The sequence below is a fragment of the Rhineura floridana genome, chromosome 1 (genome assembly GCF_030035675.1).
Source record: "Rhineura floridana isolate rRhiFlo1 chromosome 1, rRhiFlo1.hap2, whole genome shotgun sequence".
NCBI classification, from domain to species: Eukaryota; Metazoa; Chordata; class Lepidosauria; order Squamata; family Rhineuridae; genus Rhineura; species Rhineura floridana.
This window is the reverse complement of record NC_084480.1, coordinates 312336334-312359034: the sequence shown is the minus strand read 5'-3', so window position 1 is coordinate 312359034 and position 22701 is coordinate 312336334. Positions and strand designations below refer to the sequence as shown.

Here is a 22701-nt window from a genome sequence, read left to right as displayed (position 1 = left end):
TTAACTAACACGGACGAATTGGTCACGGGAATTAAAGCGGTCAGTACCTTGGGGGAAAGTGACCACGTAATGCTGGAATTCGGGATTCTGGGGAAAGCCAAAGAAAAATATAGTCAAACATGGACCTTGGATTTCAGGAAAGCTGATTTTAGCAAGCTCAGGGAAATGATGGGTATGATCCCGTGGCTAGATAGACTAAAGAAAAAAGGAGCCCAAGAAGCGTGGGAGTTCATGAAGAACGTATTACAAAAAGTGCAATCGCAAACAATTCCAAAGAGGAAGAAAAACGGAAGACATCGGAAAAAGCCAATGTGGCTACACGGAAGACTGGTGGAGGAAGTAAAAGTAAAAAAGAGCATGTATAAAGAATGGAAGGAAGGACGCATCACCAAGGAAGAGTACCGACAAGCGGTCGGGCTTGCAGGAATAGCGTAAGGAAAGCTAAAACCCAGAATGAGCCGAGGCTGGCGAGGGAAGCGAGGAACAACAAAAAAGGGTTTTCAAGATATGTTCGAAGCAAGAGAAAGACCAAGCAAATGGTGGGACTGCTGCTCAATGAGGATGGCAAAATGTTGACAGATAACGAGGAAAAAGCAGAACTGCTCAACACCTATTTTGCCTCCGTTTTCTCCCAAAAAGGGAACAGTGTGCAACCTTGCATCAGTAGCAATCTCAGTAAGGGGTCGGGACTGCAGTTCGAGATTGATAAGGAGATAGTCAGGAAATACCTAGTTAACCTAAATGAGTTCAAATCTCCAGGGCCTGATGAACTGCATCCCAGAGTATTGAAGGAACTTGCGGATGTACTCTCAGAACCTCTTGCCATCATCTTTGAGAAATCCTGGAGAACGGGAGAGGTGCCGGAGGATTGGAGACGGGCAAACGTCGTCCCGCTCTTTAAAAAGGGTAAAAAAGAAGATCCGGGGAATTACAGGCCGGTCACTCTGACTTTAATACCGGGAAAGTTATTAGAACGGATAATAAAAGAGTCCATTGGCAACTATCTAGATGACAATGCTGTGATTAGAAGGAGCCAGCATGGGTTTGTCAAGAAAAAATCCTGTCAAACTAATCTCATCTCTTTTTTTGATCGGGTCACTAGCTTAGTAGATGGTGGAAATGCTGTAGATGTCATCTATCTAGATTTCAGCAAGGCGTTTGACAAAGTCCCCCACGACCTTTTGATTAGCAAACTAGTCAAATGTGGACTACATGGAAATACTGTCAGGTGGATTCGCAACTGGTTGGAAAACCGTACTCAAAGAGTGGTCGTCGGTTGCTCTGCTTCGCACTGGAAGGAGGTTTCGAGTGGAGTGCCACAGGGTTCTTTTCTGGGGCCGATACTCTTCAACATTTTTATCAATGACTTAGATGATGGGGTGGAGGGAAGCCTTATGAAGTTTGCGGATGATACAAAACTGGGAGGGATAGCTAACACAATGGAAGACAGGAATAAAATCCAAAGGGACCTGGATAGACTAGAAAATTGGGCTGAAATTAATAAAATGACATTCAATAAAGACAAATGCAGGATTCTGCATTTAGGCCACAAAAACAAAATGCACGGGTACAGGATGGGAAATACCCGGCTTAGCAGTAGTGCGTGTGAGAAGGACCTTGGAATTGTAGTGGATCGCAAGTTGAACATGACCCAGCAGTGTGATGCTGCAGCAAAAAAGGCAAACGTGGTTTTGGGCTGCATAAACAGAGCTATAGTTTCCAGGTCGAGGGAAGTAATAGTTCCACTATATTCTGCATTGGTCAGGCCTCATCTGGAATACTGTGTTCAGTCCTGGGCGCCTCATTTTAAGAAAGATATACACAAGTTAGAGTGGGTTCAGAAGAGGGCGACGAGGATGATAGCCGGTATGGAGAACAAGTCTTATGAGGAAAGGTTGAAGGAACTTGGCATGTTCAGTCTGGTGAAGAGAAGGCTGAGGGGTGACATGATTGCACTCTTTAAGTACCTGAAGGGCTGTCATATAGAGGAGGGTACAGATTTGTTCTCTGCTGCCCCAGAGGGTAGGACTAGGTCTAATGGTTTTAAGTTGCAGGAGCGTAGATTCAGATTGGACATTAGAAGCAACTTCATGACAGTAAGGGCAGTTCAGCAATGGAACCGACTGCCTAGGGAGGTGGTGGGATCCCCTTCGCTGGATGTCTTCAAGCAGAAACTGGACAGCTATCTGTGGGAGATGCTCTAGCTGTGGATTTCCTGCTGTGAGCAGGGGGTTGGACTCGATGGCCTACAAGGCCCCTTCCAACTCTATGATTGTATGATTCTAGTGTCTGTCAACCAGCGGTATGACCCTGCTGGTTTAAGTGTCAGGTGGACAGGGTGTTAATTCATAACCCAGGAATCCCAAGAATGGTTTGGTGTTTTAAACAAAAAAAGTGCACAAAAAAGGCAGTCAAAATGATCAAGCAGAGAAGCTAATCTTTGTGGCTTTCAAGGTGAAAAAACCCCAACTAAAGCTGCAATCCTAACCCCACTTACCTGGGAGTAAGTCCCACTGGATTCAATAAGGCTTACTTCTGAATAGACAGGAATTAGGATTGTGCTGTACTGAGGAAAGTGGGGATGAGATAGAAGCACTAGTAGAGAAAATAGGTAGAGTGTGTGTTCCCCATCTTACTAGCTCTAGGCCCCATCTGCACTATACTTTAAAACAGTATCATACCACTTAATATTGTCATGGCTTCCCCAAAGCATCCTGGGAAGTGTCATTTGTGAAGGGTGCTAAGAGTTGTTCAGAGACCCCTATTCTCCTCACAGTTCTACAATTCCCAGGATTCCCTGGGAAGAGGGAATTATTGTTAAGCCATTCCGGGAATTGTCACTCTGTGAGGGGGTCAGGGGGCTATTTATTTCTACATAACACATACTTTATTATGACCACTATTTCTGAAGTCTGTTTTTATTTTGTTTTAGTGAATATTTATTCAGTTTGATATATTGAAAGAGTTTTTTTTTAAATAAGTGGCATATAACTTTTGCTAACTAAATAAATGAAATACATATGCACTGTTTAATGAAACTGTTTAATTAAAATGCCAGAGAATGCAGCAGATTAACAGGAGGTCTTGTATTGTCTAAAAGTGACTATACAACAGCTGTAACAAACCCACTAATGTAAACCTTCCTTGTGCTTCCATCTTAATTTCACTTTCCATGCCATACCATATGAATTGAATTGCCTGTCTATTTGTGATCACTTTCGCGACACATAAAAGGCTGTTGCTGTAAATAGCTCCTTACAGAGTTACTTAGAGAGAGAGAAAAAGACAGGTCATTGCCCCAATGATCGTACCATCTAAATGGCGAGGGAGATACAAGAGGGGGGATGGAGGGATGCAAGAATATAGGCAAATTACATTCTATCTGTGCTTCAAGCTTGATAATATTTAGGAATAAGCATTAAAGGGATAAGCCAGGTGTGGGGAACCCCCAGCCTGTCAGGAGGTCCGATTTGCCCCCGAGACCATTTTCTCCAAACCACACCCACCCATCAGCTGAAGTAACTGGTGATATTAGCTGATGAGTGGGACTTCTTGGAAAGCCTGCTCTGTGCTGATCCCTTCAGTGTCTCAAAAGGATTGGCACAGGGTGGGCTTTCAACAACAACAAACAATGGGTCTGCTCGCTTTCATTGTGTGTGGAGCGATGGAGCAGTCCCTTCCAGAGCCAACATCTGTTTTTAGACATCAGACAGAGACTGCTCTGTCACACAGCAAGGAAGGAATGGCCACTTGTTTTGCAGCGGTCTTCAAAGCAATCGACCCTGCCTCTTTAAAGATTACTGCAGCAATCTTTACCGGGGGGGGGGCTGCTTCAAAGACTATCTCTATAAGACTATCTCTGTGTGCTTATGCTCAGACTGGAGTGCAGAGACTGTCTTAAAGCAGTGTCCTCTCCTTCAAATATTGCTCCAGCGATCTTTAAACAGGGTGGGGACAGAGTGCTTCGTACAGCACTGCAAAACTCTTGAAGACAGTCCTCACTCTGTCATCTCAGTATGAGAGCTCAGAGACTATCTACAAGCAAGCATTCTTTGAAGGAGTCTTCCCCCTCTAAAGATCACTCCAGCTCCAGCAGTCTTTAAATGGGGGGGGGTAGAGACTGCTTCAAGGAGTGCTGCATAACAAGCGCAAGGAATTTTGACCAGCGGGCGGGTCAACCTACCTGTCAATCATGTGGCATCATAGTGACATCATGTGGTTTAATGTTGTCAAAGCTGGCACATGGGGTGGCACCAGATCAAGATCTGGCCCCTGGAGCCAAGAAGGATCCCCACTCCTTGGATAAGCCAAAGGCTACACAGAAAATGTGGGCTTTGAGGAGGGACTGGTAGGTACAAGTACTTGAAAACACAACTCATACATAGGGTTGTAGTCAACCAAGTCCTACTAAGAGTAGACCCATTAAAATTAATAAAAGTAAGCCATGCCAATTGATTTCAATGGCTCTCTTCCACTTCGGACTAGCCTTGAATACCACCCATGGAAAGCAAAAAAAGAATGAACGGAACATCAGTGACTTATGTGGGAGCAGGCAGGCGTGGTTGAATGGTGGCTGGTGCCGACTGGTAGGGCGGAAGGCAGGGAGACCAACATTAGGCAGAGAGAGCCAATGACAGGCAGAGGCAACTATTTCTGGTTGTGTCCCCATCCTCCTCCCTGCTGAGTTCTACACGGGAAGCACTGACACTAAATGGGGAGAAGGGACCTGACAGGCACGCAGTGACACCCCCTGGACAGGATGTTACGTAAGAAAGTGGGCAGGTGGGGGTTGGCTGAGGGCAGACTGAGGTTGGTGGGTGGGGCTGTGGTCCATTTGCCCTAATGGACCAGGGTAGCCACATTGTTTCCTTGCTAATCAAATGTTTGATGCAGATGAGTTGGGTTCCTCTGTGATGACAAAGGTGATTTATGTATTTATTACATTTATATTCCATCCTTCCTCCAAAAAAGGAGCCCAGGGTACAAACGACCACTAATAAAACAATTCCAGTACAGATACAGATTGAGAAAAATCACTATTTAAAAGACTTGTTGGAAGAGGAGGATCTTCAGTAGGTGCCAAAAAGACAACAGAGACAGCACTTGTCTAATATTTAAGGGGAGCAACACATTATGTGCATGTGTAAGAATATACCTCTCCAGACTGAGGAGCTTAGGGCCAAGCAACAAGGGAAAGGTAAGACCTTCAAGTTCTGCTGATCAGCTCCCAGTGGCACTGGGTAGCTGCTGTCAGCAATAAAAATGCTGGATTTAATGCAACTGTTTTTCTGGATTCAGAAAAGGGAGCCTTATTGATAGTGCTGAGGCTTCCCAGTTCAAAGACCAACACACTTGCCATTGGAACCATATAGGCTTTCAAGAAGCTCCTGTTGCACATTTCTATCTTTTCCATCTGCTCAGACAACCTTTTGCTTTTTTACCTGGGCTTTAGGTGATGACCTGAAAACATCATGTCGGAGGTCCAGGGAACTGTTGAATTTTCTGTGGAGCTGCACAAATTCCATAATGTGGATCTCTTCCAGAGAGGGTGAGTCAATATATCCATGTAAAGTTCTTGAATAAGAAAGACACAGGCATTCAGAAGTATGTCAGATGTCCACACTAAGAGAGAGGATGCCTCTTCATACCAGTTGCTTGGAGAAACCACAATCTGTGACCATCTCCAGTTGCGGGTTTCCAGAAGCATCTCACTGGCCATGGAAAAACAAAGTTGGAGCAAGTCATCCTTCCCCTGCCTGATGTCCTTCACATGTTTTTGGGACTAAAACTCCCATCATCTCTAACCATTGACAATGCTGGCTGAGGATGATGGGAGCTGCAGTCCAAAATATCTAGAGGATTCCAGGTGACAAGGGAGAGGGCCTTTTCAGTATTGGCACCCCATACTCTTCCTTAGAGGATTACCTGACACTATATTGATGACCTTTTAGTACCAGGTAATGGCCTTTTTAAAAATCCCCCAGGCTTCTTAATAACATCTGTAACCTTGGATGCAACTTATTCCTATATTTTTATGCTGCTTTTTATCTGGTGCTTTTAGCAAGAAGCTCATTTATACCACGAATGGTCCATCTAGCTCAGTATTGTCTACGCTGACTGGCAGCAGCTCTCCAGTGTTTCAGGCAGGGACATTCCCAACCCTACCTGGAGATTGAATCTGGGGCCTTCTGCATGCAAAGCAGTCCTCCCATCCTGACCTAAGTCAGCACCATGGAATAAAAGGCTAAATGGATTCAAGTAGCTTTTAAAACATAGCTGAAGTTTCAACTCTGATTTTCCTGCTGCCTTTATTCAGAAAGAGGCAGGTGAGTTAGTGAGTGGCTGGCTGTAAACAGGAAACCGAATGTACGAACAATTCAGCCAACACAATGACTTGTTCAGACTAAGGAACTAGGTCAGAGTCAGCATCTTTATAGGACCCTATTTGCACATTGAGTCATGTGGTTCACATTGGACTGAAGTCTGCAGTACCCCCCATAGTCAAAGATCAGGCCAACAGCGTCTGCCATCTATCATAGTAGTATAGGGAGCAAATTCCCTCCACAGCACCCGCTCCCCCCAGTAAAACACCTAGTTTGAGATCCTTACCTGCTGGCAGTCAGTATCCAAACAGCAAGTGGCTAATTCTGGGGTGGCTAACCTGGTGCCTTCCAGACATTATTGGACTCCAACTCCCATGAGCCCCAGCCAGCAGGACCAATAGTGAGGGATGATGGGAGTTGAAGTTCAATAACCTGGAGGCATATTGGATTATGGAGTCAAAAGCCAATTAGCCATTAAGCCAATAAAAAATAATGGTGGGTTGGATTACCATGAAGCTTGGTAGCAGGTGGGAAGAGGATACTAGCCATGGATGAGGTTCAAAGTCTTGTAGTAGTCTTATTTTATCTGTTTAAAATATATTTTTATCATATATTCTGTAATGGAGCTGGAGAATGCAAGGCTACAATCAGTAATGTAAAATACTCAACAAACTGATGGAAAAGAAATGCCAAGAAAATAACAAACAGTGCCAAGAGGGTCTGCAGAAATATTTCTTGGGGAAGGGTGGGCAAGGTCTATGAATTGTTACTACAGGTAATTGGCAACCCACTCCACCCACCGTTACATTTAGAATTCCAGGGGGGGAGCCCCCTTCCCCCCCCCAGACATCCTTGAGCAGTGCAATCCTATCCATCTCATTGAATTCCACTGAATTCACTGGAACTACTCCCAGGAGAATGTATGTCGGGGATGGGGAGAAATTCAATTCAGAAAGGCAAATTTACCTAATGTGCACTTTCCAAAATAATATGCTTACTGAACCACAGCCATCCTTCAAAATGTGCACTGAATTGTGCAATCCAGTTCTCCAATCAAGTAACTTTACACAAAGGTACAGAATTACTGGGATCAAGCGTGCATTAAAATGTACACTATATATTAGTGGAAACAGCATACAAAACGGCATTATATTAGGGGAAATTGCTTTATTAGGAAAAAATACATACATATGCGTGTATATATTAGGAGAAATGCTCACTAAAACGCTGATGATATTTCAACAGGACTTTTTTTAAAAAATCACAAACTGATGTGGAAATGCACACTACTGAACTTACGAGTCTTACTGGGTCTGTGACCATAAAATAATTAACTTAAGACTGGAAAAAAATGAGAAACTGAGAGAAACAAACATGGACAGATCCACTCATTTTTAGTGTATATATAGTATTATAGCCTTAACACAATTATTTCAAGGTGGTATGTCAAAAGCTAAAATAGTATAACCCCATGTGTAGCACCCTGAGCTGTTTAGAGGATATTTGGAAATAACAGCAAAAATTAATCTGCATTCTCAGTCAATGTTTATGTCAATCAAAACCAGACACTGGAAAATTTGGGATATGGAAGAGGCAAATTCAAAGGACATTGTCTTTTTTAAAAAGAGAGAAAGAGCATGTTACTGAGATCTAAAGGTCAAGCATATATAATGCAGTTTTTGAAAGGGAAGCACATCTGAAGGCTTCTTCTTCCCATCCAAATTTACCTCATCGCCTGTGATTTAATGAGTGGAGACAGCTGAACTGCTACCAACATCAGTTTAACGCTTCTGACATTCTTTAATAAACTAGGAAACAGAGTTATCCAGATTCAACAGAGATCAATTAATTGATTTGCCTGCTTGTGTCAAGTTCTCATTCCATCCCACTTGTTCTTATGCCATTCAAAGTAATTGACAATTTGGGTGTGTGTTTTCATAAACATAAAAGAAGAGCTAATGAAGGCTACCAAGTACAGAGGGGAAAAATAAGTAATGTAAGTCAACTGAGGGAAAGAGAGAGAGCTTCCAACAATCATATCATGGGTTTTCCAGATTAAATATTGGACTTAAGCAGTGGCAGCAGATGGTTCCAGGTCAGTGGAATCTGTTCTGGGTTTTAGTCTGAACTTTTAAGAAACTGTCCAAGGTGCTCAGCTGGAGGACAACTTCTTGAAAGTTCAGTGTCAAACATGGGGGTTCACAGAGATATGCAGCTAATGAACAGATAAGGCCAGACCACAACTCTGCCAGGCAAGAGGAATCAGGGGGTCAGCCAGCGTGTTTTACCATTTGGGAAGCACTGAAGGAGGAGGCAGAGAAGTCCTTAAGGGAGTCCAAATGTCCAGAAACCAAGAGGTCTAATCAGGCAGGGCAGGGTTCAAGGCACGGGTTTAACAGGAGAGCTGGAGTAATGTCTGCAGCAAGGCTTGATGTTGACTCTAGCAAGGAGTCTCCCTTTCCTTCCAGACTTTTGTACTCTGCATGCTGGCCCAGGTGCTTCCAATTAGCCTGTGTTCTTGCAGGCTCTCCTGCTCCTTAATCGCACTGGTTGCCTTCTCTGCTGCAACACCTGTTGGTGTCTTCTGTCTGCTGGGGAAGGGGCAGCCTCCTGGTCGCTTCCTGATTCTGGCAGGCAGGTTCCCTCAGGGGCTTGTCTCTGGTCTGGTGAAGGGTCCTGGGATATCTCCCTGCTTGTCCTCTCTCCTGGGTCTGCAGTCTCCCATTCCTCTTCCTCCTCAGATGAGTCCTCTGAGGGGGGCCCATGATATTCGGACTAAAACTCAGAGCATATTCTATGCCCCACTGATATGGAGCCACCAACTCCATTGGACGTACTTTGTTTGTGAATAGCCTTACTGACTTGACTGTGCTCAGATATAGTGGAATGAGAACGGGGGTTGCCCATATGCCCTAAATGTCTGGTCCCTGTCTCTGGGAAATCACTATTTTAATTAGAGCATGGATGGGAAACCTGTGGATCTCCAAATATGATTGGACTCCAGCTCCTGTATTGCCTAGCCAGCATGGCTAATGGACAGGGATGGTGGGAGTCCAGAGCTTGGAAAAGTTACTTTTTTGAACTACAACTCCCATCAGCCCAATCCAGTGGCCATGCTGGCTGGGGCTGATGGGAGTTGTAGTTCAAAAAAGTAACTTTTCCAAGCTTTGGTTGTAGCCCAGCAACATCAGGAGAGCTGTGGATGTTTTGACCTGTGTTAAATGTATTTTATATTGATATATTGTTGTGATGCAGCCTAGGGCCTATTGGTGATGGGCAGTGATACCGGCAAGGCCGCCCCCCTTCTTGTGAATACACAGGGTCAAGGGTTCTTGTTTTCTCCCTTCTTCCATGTCTACTTAAAGTCCTTATATGTTGAAAGTTCACCTAAGCTCACATTAACAGCAGGTATCAATGCAGGCGAAGGATAGAGGAATTCTTGAGTCTTGGGAGGTACAAGAAATTTTCTGTTTGGGAGTCAGACTTCAGACAGCAGAATAATCTTTATAATATAATCTATTTATTCATATTTTGCACACAACAACTAATAAAATGCATTCTTATAAAATGTTGCCTATAAATGTTCATATAATATGCATTCTAATAAAATGTTGCCTTAGCCAACATTGCAGAAAAAGAAAAATAGGAATATATATCAACGTGAAATAAGTTGCTGGATATCCATTTAACCGCAAAGTATGAGACTTGGAAGGCATATCTTAGTTAAAATAGGTTACAATAGATGAAAGACTGAGCTAAACTCTCAGTCATATTACAGAGTCAGTTACAATGTACATCGATGTCATGATACATCGCCCATCAGATGTCATGGATGGAATAGATGGATGGGTCTCCTGCATTCTCTTCAACCCTCACTCTAACCAGAGTGGAGAACATAAGAACATAAGAAGAGCCTGCTGGATCAGGCCAGTAGCCCATCTAGTCCAGCATCCTATTCTCACAGTGGCCAACCAGGTGCCTGAGGGTAATGAGTGCTATAAAACCTGGCCTTTTATACAAATTTGTTATCAAAGAGGGGGCATGTTCCCATGGCCTTATCAGTTGCCGCCTTTTCACTGTGCCTCTTCATGCCACCTTCTTGCCTAGTGTGATTTATATCAACAACTAGTTTGCTTAACTCCACCATATAAGGAGCTTCCTTGTTGAGTGTTAGCTGACTGCCTAGACTTCCTTATCATTTTGTACTTTGCCTCATAGTAAAACATTGCTTTTTTCAGAAGGGAGGGCAAAGCCCATTTTTAAAACTAGCCTTTTTTACTCTTTGGCTCTTTTGCAACTTATGCATCGATAAGCTATAGGCTAAGCAATCATAAGCAAATGGAAGCAAATATAAGCAAATGGAAGCTATTTCAGCAATAATTTATGCATATTTAAGCCAATATTTGGGCTAGCCCATTACAGTGGGTGATAAATTTAATAGTAGTAGTAGTTTGTTGTTGTTATGCATTTGTCTACATGAATACTATGACACTGTGCAGTGCACACAACATAAGGAAGGTGCCTTATACTGAATCAGGCCATTGGTCCCTCTAGCTCAGTGTTATTTGCACTGGCTGGCAGCAGCTCTCCAAGGCTTCCAACAGGGGACATTCCCAGCCATACCTGGAGATTCTGTGGATTGAACCTGGGACCTCCTGCATCCAAAACAGATGTCCTACTACTGAGCTGCAACCCTTCATTGCATGCATTGCAGCTCCTGGGTTACTATTGATAATACAGGGCAAGGCATCTGTCTCCACTATCAGAGGCAGGATGCCTCTGAATACAGTCACTGAGGAACACAAATGGGGAGAGTGCTGTTGCACTAAGGTCCTGCTTGTGGGCTTCCTTTAGGCATCTGGTTGGCCACTATGAGAACAGAATGTTGGACTACATGGGTCTTTGGTCAGATGCAGTAAGGCTCTACTTAAGTTCTTAAGCATCCTGTTCAATCTCATTCAACCATGAACTTACCAAATGGCTTCGGTGAAGACTAAACTCACTCCCCCTCTCATCGTCTGCAACATGGGTCTTTCGAAGTATGGAATGAAGGGACTTTCAGTGAGACAAACAACAACATAAGTTTCTATACAGCTAGCAAGTGCTCTTATGCTTTGGTCCTGCTTGTGGGCTTCCTATAATGGACATCTGGTTGGCTGGATCAGGATGCTGGACTGGATTCTTATTATGGTCAAAGTGAAATGGGAGGTTTCTCTTTGGGCAAAGCATCTGAAAGACTGTGAGAGGAGCGAACCAATGGGGGTTAACTGTTAGTCAAGCTATGATGTGGATTGTCATCTTCCTTTCACTACAGCTGGGTGTCCTCCAGGATGAGTGAAGAAAATTTCCCTGGAGTGCACTTGTCCCATGAGTCTGGCTTTTCCCCATCTCTGATCTAACTGACTGGTGCAGCCCAGATCTTTCAGATCTTATAGCTCCCATCAACCATAGCAAGCATGGTCAGTGGCCAGGGATGATAGACATTATAGTCCAAAACATTGTAAAGCACTAGGTTGAGGAAGGCTGTTCTAGCCCAATACTAGTCTTTCTGGTTGGCAGTGGCAGGATACCCTAACCTTAAAGAGGACCTTTTAAACTGGAGGCAACCAAGGATTGAATCTGGGACCTTCTATGTACAAAGCAATATGCTAGGATTAAACTATGGCTTTCCCCCTGATGTCACCTAAAGTGAAATTTCAATGTGAATTTGCAGGGTCCCGCTTTGGTGAAATATTCAAGAAATGCTGAAGTAAGCAAAAAGGTTTACATCATACTAGTAAAACATTTCAAAGGGACCCTTCACACTGAAGGCTTTTTAAATGGCTTTATGTTCTAGAGTTTAAATGTGCAATGTTTTAGATTGGGCACCTTAGCGCTTTAATCACTCTAAGTGCTCTCTGCTAATGGACTAGGTGATTAAATGCAAGTCAGTCTTTTCATAAGTCTACATCCAATTCTGGTTTTCAAGATACTGTATATCCATTAATCTGTGGGCAAGATGTATGCCTTTACTCCTTCGCAGTGTAATTGTATTTCCTGCCACCCAGGAGAAAGCTTGCAAAAAATGAATAGTTTGTTATGCTGTAGCATAATCATTTGGCTGTGCATGAAGTATTTTATGATGATGCCCTCAAACAAGCAGGACGTTGGCTTTTAATAGGATTGAAAATTCAACCATGGGGGGATGGTTGCTGTCAGGGAACAAGAATAACAGCAATTACTTCAGGGACAGGAGATTTGAGATTATCATGCTCTGAGCATTTACATTCTGCTAGTCAGCAAAATATATTTGTATGATATGGCATGGCATTTCTTAGCCACCAAGCTAAACACAGCTCCTCCTGCCAAGAAAGACACAGTTTGGGACTGCAGGACAGAATTCATACATCTGGCACTATTAATGTAAACATTCTAGAGTAGCCTTTTCCAACCATTGGGTTCTCCAGATGTTGCTGCACTACAGCTGTCATCAGCCTCAGCCAGCATGGCCAATGGTCAGGAATGATGGGAACTGTAGTCCAACAACATCTGGGGACCCAAAGTTCAGGAAAGGCTGTTCTAGAGGGCATACACATGCTGCAGAACAGGGTTGGGGAACTGGTAGCCTTCCAGATGGCTTTGGACTACAGCTCCCATCATCTCTCACCATTAGCCATGCTGGCCGAGACTGATGGGAGTGGGGATCCAACAACATCTGCAGGTTTCCTCATCTCTGCTTTACAATGTTGGGGCAACAAGAGATTCTGCAGCAGAAATGGACGATTCCCAGCGCTAAGTGAATTAAAGGAATCCTCTGCTCTTATTACCAGAGGAGCAGTTATGACCTAATTGCTAAATGGTGCCATAACTCAGCAACTTGGGAAAACTGCAGTCCCTGGAGATGTAGTTCTGACAACATTGTCTGCTGGTATTGCATGATATTCTGTTTGATTGAAGGAGATTTCTCCTTTGTAGTGGGAAAAATCTTGCTTTCAGATTAAGGCTGCTTTTGAAAAAGATGAGTTGATTTTTTTATTTTTCACCTTTGAAAAATGACAGTAAGATGGGAACTAAGTTCAGTAACATCTGGAGGGTCACAGGTTAGCCACTGATGACCTAAAGGGAGACTTGGAGTGAATTTAAGCCCCTTTTGGGGCAAACCACCTGAATAATTTCAAGAGAAGCCCAAAGTATTAAGGATGGGCAAACAGAACAATTTTGGTTTCTCTCAGATTCTCATTTTTCCAGTCTTCAGTTTTACACATATTCATATCAGTTTGCTGTTTAAAAATAAAGTAAAATAAAGGTCTCATGAAAATGTCAGCACTTTTTGTGCAATTTTCCCCTAAGATATACATTTTAGATGCAGTTTTGTCTAATATACACATTTTTTGCAAAGCAGTTTCCCCTAATATAATGCATTTATGCATGTTATCTTCACATACATGCATTTATATGCACACTTTAGTATAGGGATTTTGGTATTTCGTGGATGAAGAACTGTACCAAAATTTTTGGAAATGTGTGAATTTCACTTTATGTATTATTTCAGAAAGTGCAGATTAGGAAAATTCCCCTTTTAAATGCAAACCGAATTGAATTTCTCCCCCATCCCCTTCTGTGGACTTCAAGAACTGTCTAAAGACTCATCTTTGGGCACCCCAGTGCTAGGAGCATCATCTGAAGTTTGCAGTTTGGAGTAGGAGCCAAGTTCCTGAAGAAAACCTCATGAACAGCTGGCTCCCTTCATCCCTTGCAAGAGGACTCTCCGCAAATCATGATTGAGTCATGTTGGCAAAGGGATGTTGCAATGTAGCTCTCTGAGAGGCATGTATCACATGGTGAACAGAAGTCATCAGTCTCCTGGGCTGTCAGTCTGGCATTTCTTGTCAGCACTAAATGTACTTTTTGAAGTGTTTACTCTGCTCAGAGGAAAGGGGAAAAATAGCCTTGTTTTGCACAATTGCCAGTGTTTCAGTGAGAACAACAGGTAAGCTTGGATGAATTCCACCCATCTTAGTACATTTCAAGCAGCAATTGGGCTTTTTCATATGGAAAAGAACAAAGCTTCAGATTCCACTGATATTTGCAGATTCCAGTGTTGATAATGGAACCCCCTATATTCCTCAAAACTGAACTCTGCCTCCTTCTTTTATTCAGAGCTTCCACTAAACTGAGAGTTTCAGAGCGGCCTGGCAAAATATTCAGGGCTGGTCTGGGGCAAGATAGCACTCCCTCCTTTCCATGACCAGAAGGGCAGTTGAAACTTGCTTCAGCACTGTACCCGAGGGCAATGGGCTAGCCTGAGTCAGGCCATGTGGCACGCACATTCTGTCATCTAACATGATAGGAATGTAAGAAGAACCCTGTTGGGTCTTAGACCCCTTAATGTTCTGTAGCAGGGTCCCGTCAGGATCTCTATGTCTCCAACATTCTACAAGCCAATCAGTATGAAAAGGGAGTGAGTGTGATAGTCACTGAGAAGAGTTTTCTAATATGTTTCTTCCTGCTGATTGGAACCAATCAGAGTGAAAGGAGGTAAATCACTCTTTTCAGTAACTCTCCCACACGTTCATGCCTATTGGCTCCTAGGGACAACTGTTGTTGTGGGAGAAGGCATTGACAAGGATCTCATCCCCAACCTAGGAGCAAAACGGGGTACTGGTGGCTCAGCTGTGACTATCACCAAGGGACCCTGCACTTCCGGATTTGCCATCCATTCATCCATTCATTCAAGGCCCACCGAGTCCAGCATCCTGTTCTCACAGCGCCCAACCAGATGCCTATGGGAAGCCCAGAAGCAGGACCTGCTAAATGGTACCATAACTCAGCAACTTGGGAGAACTTCAGTCTCCCCTCTGGGGATTTCCCAGCACCTGGCATTCAGAAGCATTTTGCCATCAGTCCCCTCTGCATCTGCTGCCTGAGGTGCCTGCTTCACTTTGTGTAATGGTAGGGCCGGCCCAGAAAATATTTGTAAACACAGGAAAGCTTTTTTTCCCTAGAAAAAACTGAAGTGATCTGTCCTCCTGCTTACCCACTGTGCAGCTACCAGGGCCTTTATGTCTGACTCTTGTTGTTTCCCTGATGCTTCTGCCCTTTCTCCTTTGTTCTGCATCCCTGCTGGGCTGGAATCAAATGCTGTTTGCTTACCGTCTTAAGTTTCCAGCCAGCCTCCTGTTCTCCCCCCCCCCCACTTTTTAAAAAAAATCTGCCTCTCCTCTTTTTGTCCTGCATTCTGAAGGGGAAGCAAAGGGCAGATTACTGCAAAAATGCCGACGCAGAGCAAATAAGAAGGCAGGCCTCACTGCAGTGTGCCAATAAAGGGCAGCTCCTGAGGTGAGCATAAAAGGCGCTTTCAAGAAAGCCTGTTCATGCGGCTGTCAGAGAACTGTGGGGGATAAAAAGGTTAGAGATTTCATTCCTCCCCTCCTCTCTCTCTGATGCCTGGAAGTGCAGGCTTCTGAAAGCAAACTACCATTTGATTCTGAAGCTAATAATAATAATAATAATAATAATAATAATATATAAAAAGAGAGAAGATCCAGCCTTTGGTTTACCTACATCCAATTTTTAAAAGTTTGGCCTCCTATTTTAAAGCTTAGTTGGACCAGGCAGCGGTTTAAAGGTTAAGCCAAGGGATTGTAGGTTTTATTCCCCAAAGCATTGCCACAGTGCACAGGCTGGCATTGCACGATGGAGCCATGTGCAAAGACCCTAAGGCATAGTGCAGCTTCTGCATCACATGCTACCAGTCTTTGCTGTGGTGAAAATTGGCATTTGACCAAGGATTGTTCCACAGACCTGGGATCTTGCACAAAAGTCAGCATCTTGGGAGTCACAAGTTTTTATTCACTCACCCATTCACTCATCCAAGGTTTGTTCAAAGAGCGCCAAACTGTGTCTAGGCTTTACTTTTAAGCCCCCGCTCGGTCCAACTAAGGGCCCTGCTACTTTTGCTCAATCTTTCAGTGGTGTTTGGTATTGTTGATCATGGTATCCTCCTGGACTGATTCAGTGGGATGGATATCAGAGGCACCATATTATTACGATGGTTCTACTCTTAACTTCAGGGCCACATCCAGCGAGTAGCACTGCATGAGTGTTCTTCGGCTCCCTGGCACTCGTATTATGGGGTTCCACAGGGTACTATTCTCTCCCCAGTGCTATCTAACATGTATATGAAGCTGTTGGGAGTGATCATTAAGAGTTTTGGAGCAAGATGTCATCAGTATGTTGATGATATGCAGCTCTGTTTCTCCATAACATCTGAATCAGGAGAGGCTGTGAACACCCTGGATTTCTCTCTGAATGCTGCAGTGGACTGGATGAGAGCTAATAAACTGTGCTTGAATCCTGGGAAGATGGAGGCCCTTAGGGTAGGTGTTTCCATGTCTAGGAGATAGACAAGTTACCTGTTCTGGATGGGGTTCCACTCCCTCTGAAGGACCAGGTCCATAGCTTAGACAAATTTATCTTTGTCACTAGAGGCCCAAGAATCCTCTGTGTTTAGGAGTATCTTTTACCAGCTTTGTCTGGTTCGTCAGCTATGGTGGACAGGGATAGCCTAACCACTGTATCCCATGCGTTGATAATCTTGAGGCTGGATTACTGCAATGTGCTCTATGTGGTGCTGCCCTTGGACCTGGTCTGGAAGCTGCAGTTGGTGCAAAATGTGGCAGCTAGCCTGCTGATGGGAGCACATGACCGAGAACATGTGACACCACTCTTAAAACATCTGCATTGGCTGCCCATCCACTACTAAGTCAGGTTCAAAGCCCTTGTATTAATTTACAAAGCCCTGAACAACTTAAGTCCAGAGTATCTTAGGGACTGCCTGCACCTTTATATCCCAGCTCGATCACTGAGATCATCTTCAGGAGTTGTATTGGTCGTCCCCCAAACTGGCGAGGCTCATTTAACATTGACACAAAATTGAGCCTTCAGTGTCATTGGCCCAGTTCTCTGGAATTCTCTTCCAACAGATATTCAGCAGGCACCTTCTGTTTTCATTTTCAAATGCCTGCTGAAAACGTTTCTGTTCTTCCAGGCTTACGCAGGCAATGAAGATGTCTTTTTACAATACCTGATCTTTGTTTTTACCTTCTTTTGGTTCATACTATCTGTACTATATATTATATATATATATAATTTGTTGTAAACTGCTTTTTTAAAAATGAAATAGTGGCATACAAATATATTTATATAATACATACATCTATAAATAAATACATAAAATAAATATGTTTATCAAGTGATAATCACAACCATCTCTCACTTTACCAGGGCCAGCAGAGGCTGGTCCACTTGGGCAAGTGGGGCACTGCCCACCATCATCAGTCTGCCCTCAGCCAGCCCCCACCTGCCTGCCTTCTTTCTTACATCCAGTCCAGGGGGTGGCACTACCTGACAAGCTTCCTCTTCCTTAGTCTAAGGGTTGCCATGTTAGACCTCAGCAGGAAGGAGGAGGGTAAACCTAAAATTAGTTGGCTCCACCTTCTGTTGGCCTCTCTGCCTTCTACCCTACTCATCCCAATGGGAACCAGCCAGCAGAGATGGGGCAATCAGTGGGAAGCCCTGGAGAATCATTTGGCCAAGGCCTCAAGCCCACATTTAGACACTTGTTATTTTATTTATTTATTTATTTTTCATTTGACAGATTCTGCAACTTGTCTTTACGTGCATCAAACCAATATGGGACACTTTCTCAGCTTATTTATTTATTTATTAAATTTATATCCTGCCCTTCCTCCCAGAAGGAGCTCAAGGCACAAAGAAAAACACCAGAATCGTTCCAAAACTTCTTACAAACAAAACGACTTAAAAAAAGTAAACAAAACATCTTTAAAAATATCTTTAAGAAGCAACTTGAGAGCCAGTGTGGTGTAGTGGTTAAGGTGCTGGACTACGACCTGGGAGACCAGGGTTCGAATCCCCACACAGCCATGAAGCTCACTGGGTGACCTCGGGCCAGTCACTGCCTCTCAGCCTCAGGGGAAGGCAATGGTAAACCCCCTCTGAATACCGCTTACCATGAAAACCCTATTCATAGGGTTGCCCAAAAGTCAGAATCGACTTGAAGGCAGTCCCAACAAGCAACTTTAAAAAAAAATCGTAAAAAGCAATTCCAGCACAGACACAGACTGGGATAAGGCCTCTACTTAAAAGGTTTGTTGGAAGAGGAAGGTCTTCAATAACATCCCCAAAATAACAGAGATGGCACCTGCCTAATATTTAAGGGGAGGGAATACCAAAGTGTCGGTGCCACAACACTCAAGGTTCTCTTCCTGGGTTGTGCAGGTCGGTCCTCCTAATAAGATGGTATCTGCAGGAGCCCCTCATCTGCAGAGTGCAGTAACTGACTGGGCATATAAGGGGTAGGGCAATCTTTCAGGTATCCTGGTCCCAAGCTGTGTATGATTTTGTACACCAAAGCTAGAACCTTGACAATTTAAGCTAATAAGAAAGTGATTTGGTAAAAGACATATTTTTGTTCACTCATATAGATTTTGTCTTATTAAAGAGTTAAAATATTAGTAAACATTAATTGCTTGACAAAAGGTGTAGACTAGAAAAATTTGCATCAAAATGTTACATTAGGAGAAAGAATGTTCATGAGGACTAAAATTCACCCACAGATGTGTAAATGTGGCAGAATGAATTTAAGATTGGAAAATTTAGAAAGTGAGAAACTGAAATTGACAGATTCATCTATCTCTACTAAAGCCATGCTGCTTGCTGTGTTTGGGACTATGAATGACTTAAGACTTGCCTGTTCCTAAAGTTGACTCATGGAAAACAGCCCAATTCAAAATGTAGCCCCGTTTCAAGCTGACAATTTGGACAAACAAACATTCAAACAAAGCATACTACAAATGCAAAGCTAACTGCAAATCAATCTGATGCTGTTTTTACTGGCCCAGGAGTCAAGTGCCATGCACAAATGACCACAGAATGGCTTGACTGAATTACTGATCTGGGAAGTTGGATTGTATATTATTTTTTGAGACTATATATTAGCCCACACAGGAGCCCATAAACAAGCCTCCATGTGATGGGAAGCCTCACAGTGACTGCAACAGTTGCTAGTTTTGATAGCTGCTACAGCCCAGCCCACCTTCCATGGCCGGCTCTCACTCACTCACAAGTGCCTGGCTTCTTTGTACAGCAGCAGAGAGAAATAAGGGAGTCACTGCGACTGAAAGGGAAAAGCCTGTTCTACATGTGAAGCACAATGAGAAGGTGATACAATGCTGGAGTCACTCAGATTACAAGTGATGGTGTTTGTGTCACATTTCTGAACACACACACACAAAACTCCTTGCTGATAGAAAACTAGCATGGCAGGGAATGGTCTGGGCTAGGATCATTCTCCCTAATGTTTTTTTTTAATAAGTATACAGTTATCTGGGCTGTCCTGTTTAGTGGGTCCCTTTTTTCCTGGGCTACTAGAGTAACCCTATGCAGACATTTATCTCACATGTCCCAACATGAGAGAGGGGCTGTGCCTAGTAGCCCTAAATTCCCATGTGCTGACTAGACCCTCTTGGCATATAGCACAGATGTCTGCAAGAAGGGAGTCCTTGCATATACAGCTTTCATACCTGTGATGCTAAAATGTGATGGAACCCCAGAAGCTGGCGGCCTTCCTGGCTGGCTACCTACCTAGGGCTGGTTTGGACATCATCCTAAACAAAGGTTTAGAGTTGCATGCACGAGCCTGCATAAGCCTCAGGCCCGGGCACTTCCCCTCTCCATCAGTGGAGCTGTAAGGAGGAGACTGGAAATGTCTGATTCTCCTTTTAAAACAGGGATGGGGAACCTCAGGCCTGGTGGGCTGAAGACTTCTCTTCCTGGCCTTTGGAGGTCTCCCAAGGTCACACTCCATCTTCTCAGGCCACAGCCCTCACCAGCCCTGCTTTGCACCGCTTTGAGTGTTTTTTGCCTGGCTGGAAGGCGTCTTCGAACTTTGATTATACAGCCACAAGAATGGCTGTATACTATAGCCAGCGTAGATTTTTCACATTCCACCATGTTACATTTAAAATGCCCCCATGCCATTCTGATGCTTCCCATAAGCTCATTTAAAAACAAAACCTTAAAAAATTACAGTCCTGAACTCAGAAACACTTGCTTAACAACCCTGCGATACACAAAACAGTCAGAGAGAATCAAGAGTTCAAATGGTAAAAAGAGAGAGAAAAACCAGACCCCTTTTGGACTTTTTTTCTGTCAGAGTTCTCATAATTTGTGGAAATTAATTAAAAATCAGCCATGTTCACAGAGTACCTGTAATCCTGTTACTGACCTTGCCCCATATTCTGACCTTCATCTTCTTTAGTTTAAAAGTTAAAAAAATGCCTGGCTGATTTTTAATTAATTTAAGAAATTTAGCATTGAACTCAATGATAAAGCCGGGCATGCTCAGTAAGAACCAACTGTCAGCGTTCTAAAAGCCAGACTCACAGCTGCTTGGCTTTCCTAATCAGGGGGCCACACCCACTCTAGACCTTTATTTCACTTTAGACAGTCATGGTTTCCACCAAAGAATCCTGGGAAGTGTAGTTTTTGAAGGGTGCTGAGAGGAGACTCCTATTCCCCTGACAGAGCTCCAATGGCCAGAGTAGTTTAACAGTCAGCCTTTCTGACTGAAGCTCTGTGAGGGAAACAGGGCCTCTCCTAGCAACTCTCAGCACCCTTCACTTGCTTAAGGCAAGGTGGGCATGGTCAATTAAAAGCATAGAGAACACCTAGAATTTTGCTAGAATATAATTCACCTCCCACTGTTTTATCTTGTGCAAACTGAGACACTCCTGAGGTCCACTGGAGACTATTCTGCAGAAAAGTCAGTGCCATTATTCCACAATTATTTTTGGAGTTTTTTTAGTGTAAATTTTGCAAAGTGTTGCTGTACTTCACATATTCACAGATATAGAAACAAAAGAAAATGAGGAAACTTCACTAAAATTGCAAAGGAAATCAGACATATTTAAAGTGACCATCTGAGCTATATCAACTGTCTTAATAATGTTGCTTCCTCCTAAAACAAGATCAGCACAACACATGCCTTCTTTCTATTATTTGGGCTGATTGCAGGTGTTGCCACCACTTACCATATGCTCAGAGGCACGTTACCAAATTCTTCCAAGCTACACAGCAATTGGATTGGACTGTGAAAGACGAACCCAAATTATGTTTGCATTTTGACAAATTTGTAGGGCAGTCCAATATCTCAGAGAGGAGGTCAGATCTCCTGCTCCCCTGGTGCATTCACTATAGCTGCCCAATTTCCCTGCTTTTTAAAGTTTGATAGAAACATCTGTGGGCTATAGGTATGTTCCTAAACCGCAAGGTTTTTTTTGCCTATTAGTAAATATTTTATAGTTGCTTTTAGTTGGTGGTAATTGCCTCGAGTGATGTACTTTAAGGGTGGGATATATCTACTGATATATATGAAATCAAAAACATTAAGCATATATCCTTCGCCCCGGTGTGTGTGTGACTTCCCTTGCTATCTGAGCTAGCTGCTCTCCTACGCATTTGGGAAATTACAAGGAAGCCTGCTCTGCGCTGGAGTAATCTGTCACTAGCAAGTGGCAAAGGTTGCTGTCAGAGTAGCAGTCTGTCCGGGTGATGACACACTGTGATCACAACTGTGCTTCTCATGGCGTCCCACTGAATGATAAGTTCTTCTCTGCCAGGGCAAACTGCTGCTTTTGCTTTTCTTCGTTTCAAATGCCAGATTATTTAACACTGGGAGCCACAAATATGACAGCTACACGAACTGTTCTTGCTCTTCATTCAGTAAATGCTTTGTGGTCCACCGGCCACCTGCTGTGATTTCATTTAGTCATTGGACTGCATAAAGTTAGCAAATCTGATTTTACACTGAAGGAAAAAACAGATATGAGATCCTAAAAGATGATGATGATGGTGATGGTGACATTTTTTATTTCCTCCTCAATGAACTTTGCGTCTACAGGCATACCCCGCTTAAAGTCGCTTCACTTAAAGTTGCCTCGCTATAAAGTACATGCTCCATACTCCACCATACCCCGCTTAAAGTATGCGTGTTTCCGATAATGGACACTTTATTGGCATGACGCCGCTGCCATCTAGTGGCGATTGCGTGCAATACAAGTGAAGATAATTGCTTCACTCTAAGTACATTTTCACTTAAAGTACACTCTCCGGTCCCATTGCGTACGTTAAAGCGGGGTATGCCTGTATTGTTTCTTTTATCCTTTTAACAATTCTGTAAGGTAGGCTAGTATTATTGTTCCCATTTTACAGATCAAGAAATAAGGTTAAACAAGAGGGGGATACCCTAAACTTATCCAGTAAGTTGAAGGCTGAGCTGAAACTGAAACTGCTGTTACCCAGATATGCTTTTAACCAC

At 43.4% G+C, this 22701-nt stretch overlaps 1 protein-coding gene across 1 annotated transcript in view; it reads left to right on the top strand.

Annotated features, from left to right (window-relative positions):
• The first annotated feature begins 5471 nt into the window (after window positions 1-5471).
• The window catches only part of FAM135B (family with sequence similarity 135 member B), a 153211-nt gene continuing 135981 nt past the window's right edge, over window positions 5472-22701 (top strand). Inside the window, exon 1 of the mRNA XM_061607839.1 lies at window positions 5472-5548. Within this exon, the coding sequence (XP_061463823.1) occupies window positions 5472-5548 (77 nt within the window). The remainder of the gene's footprint in view (window positions 5549-22701) is intronic.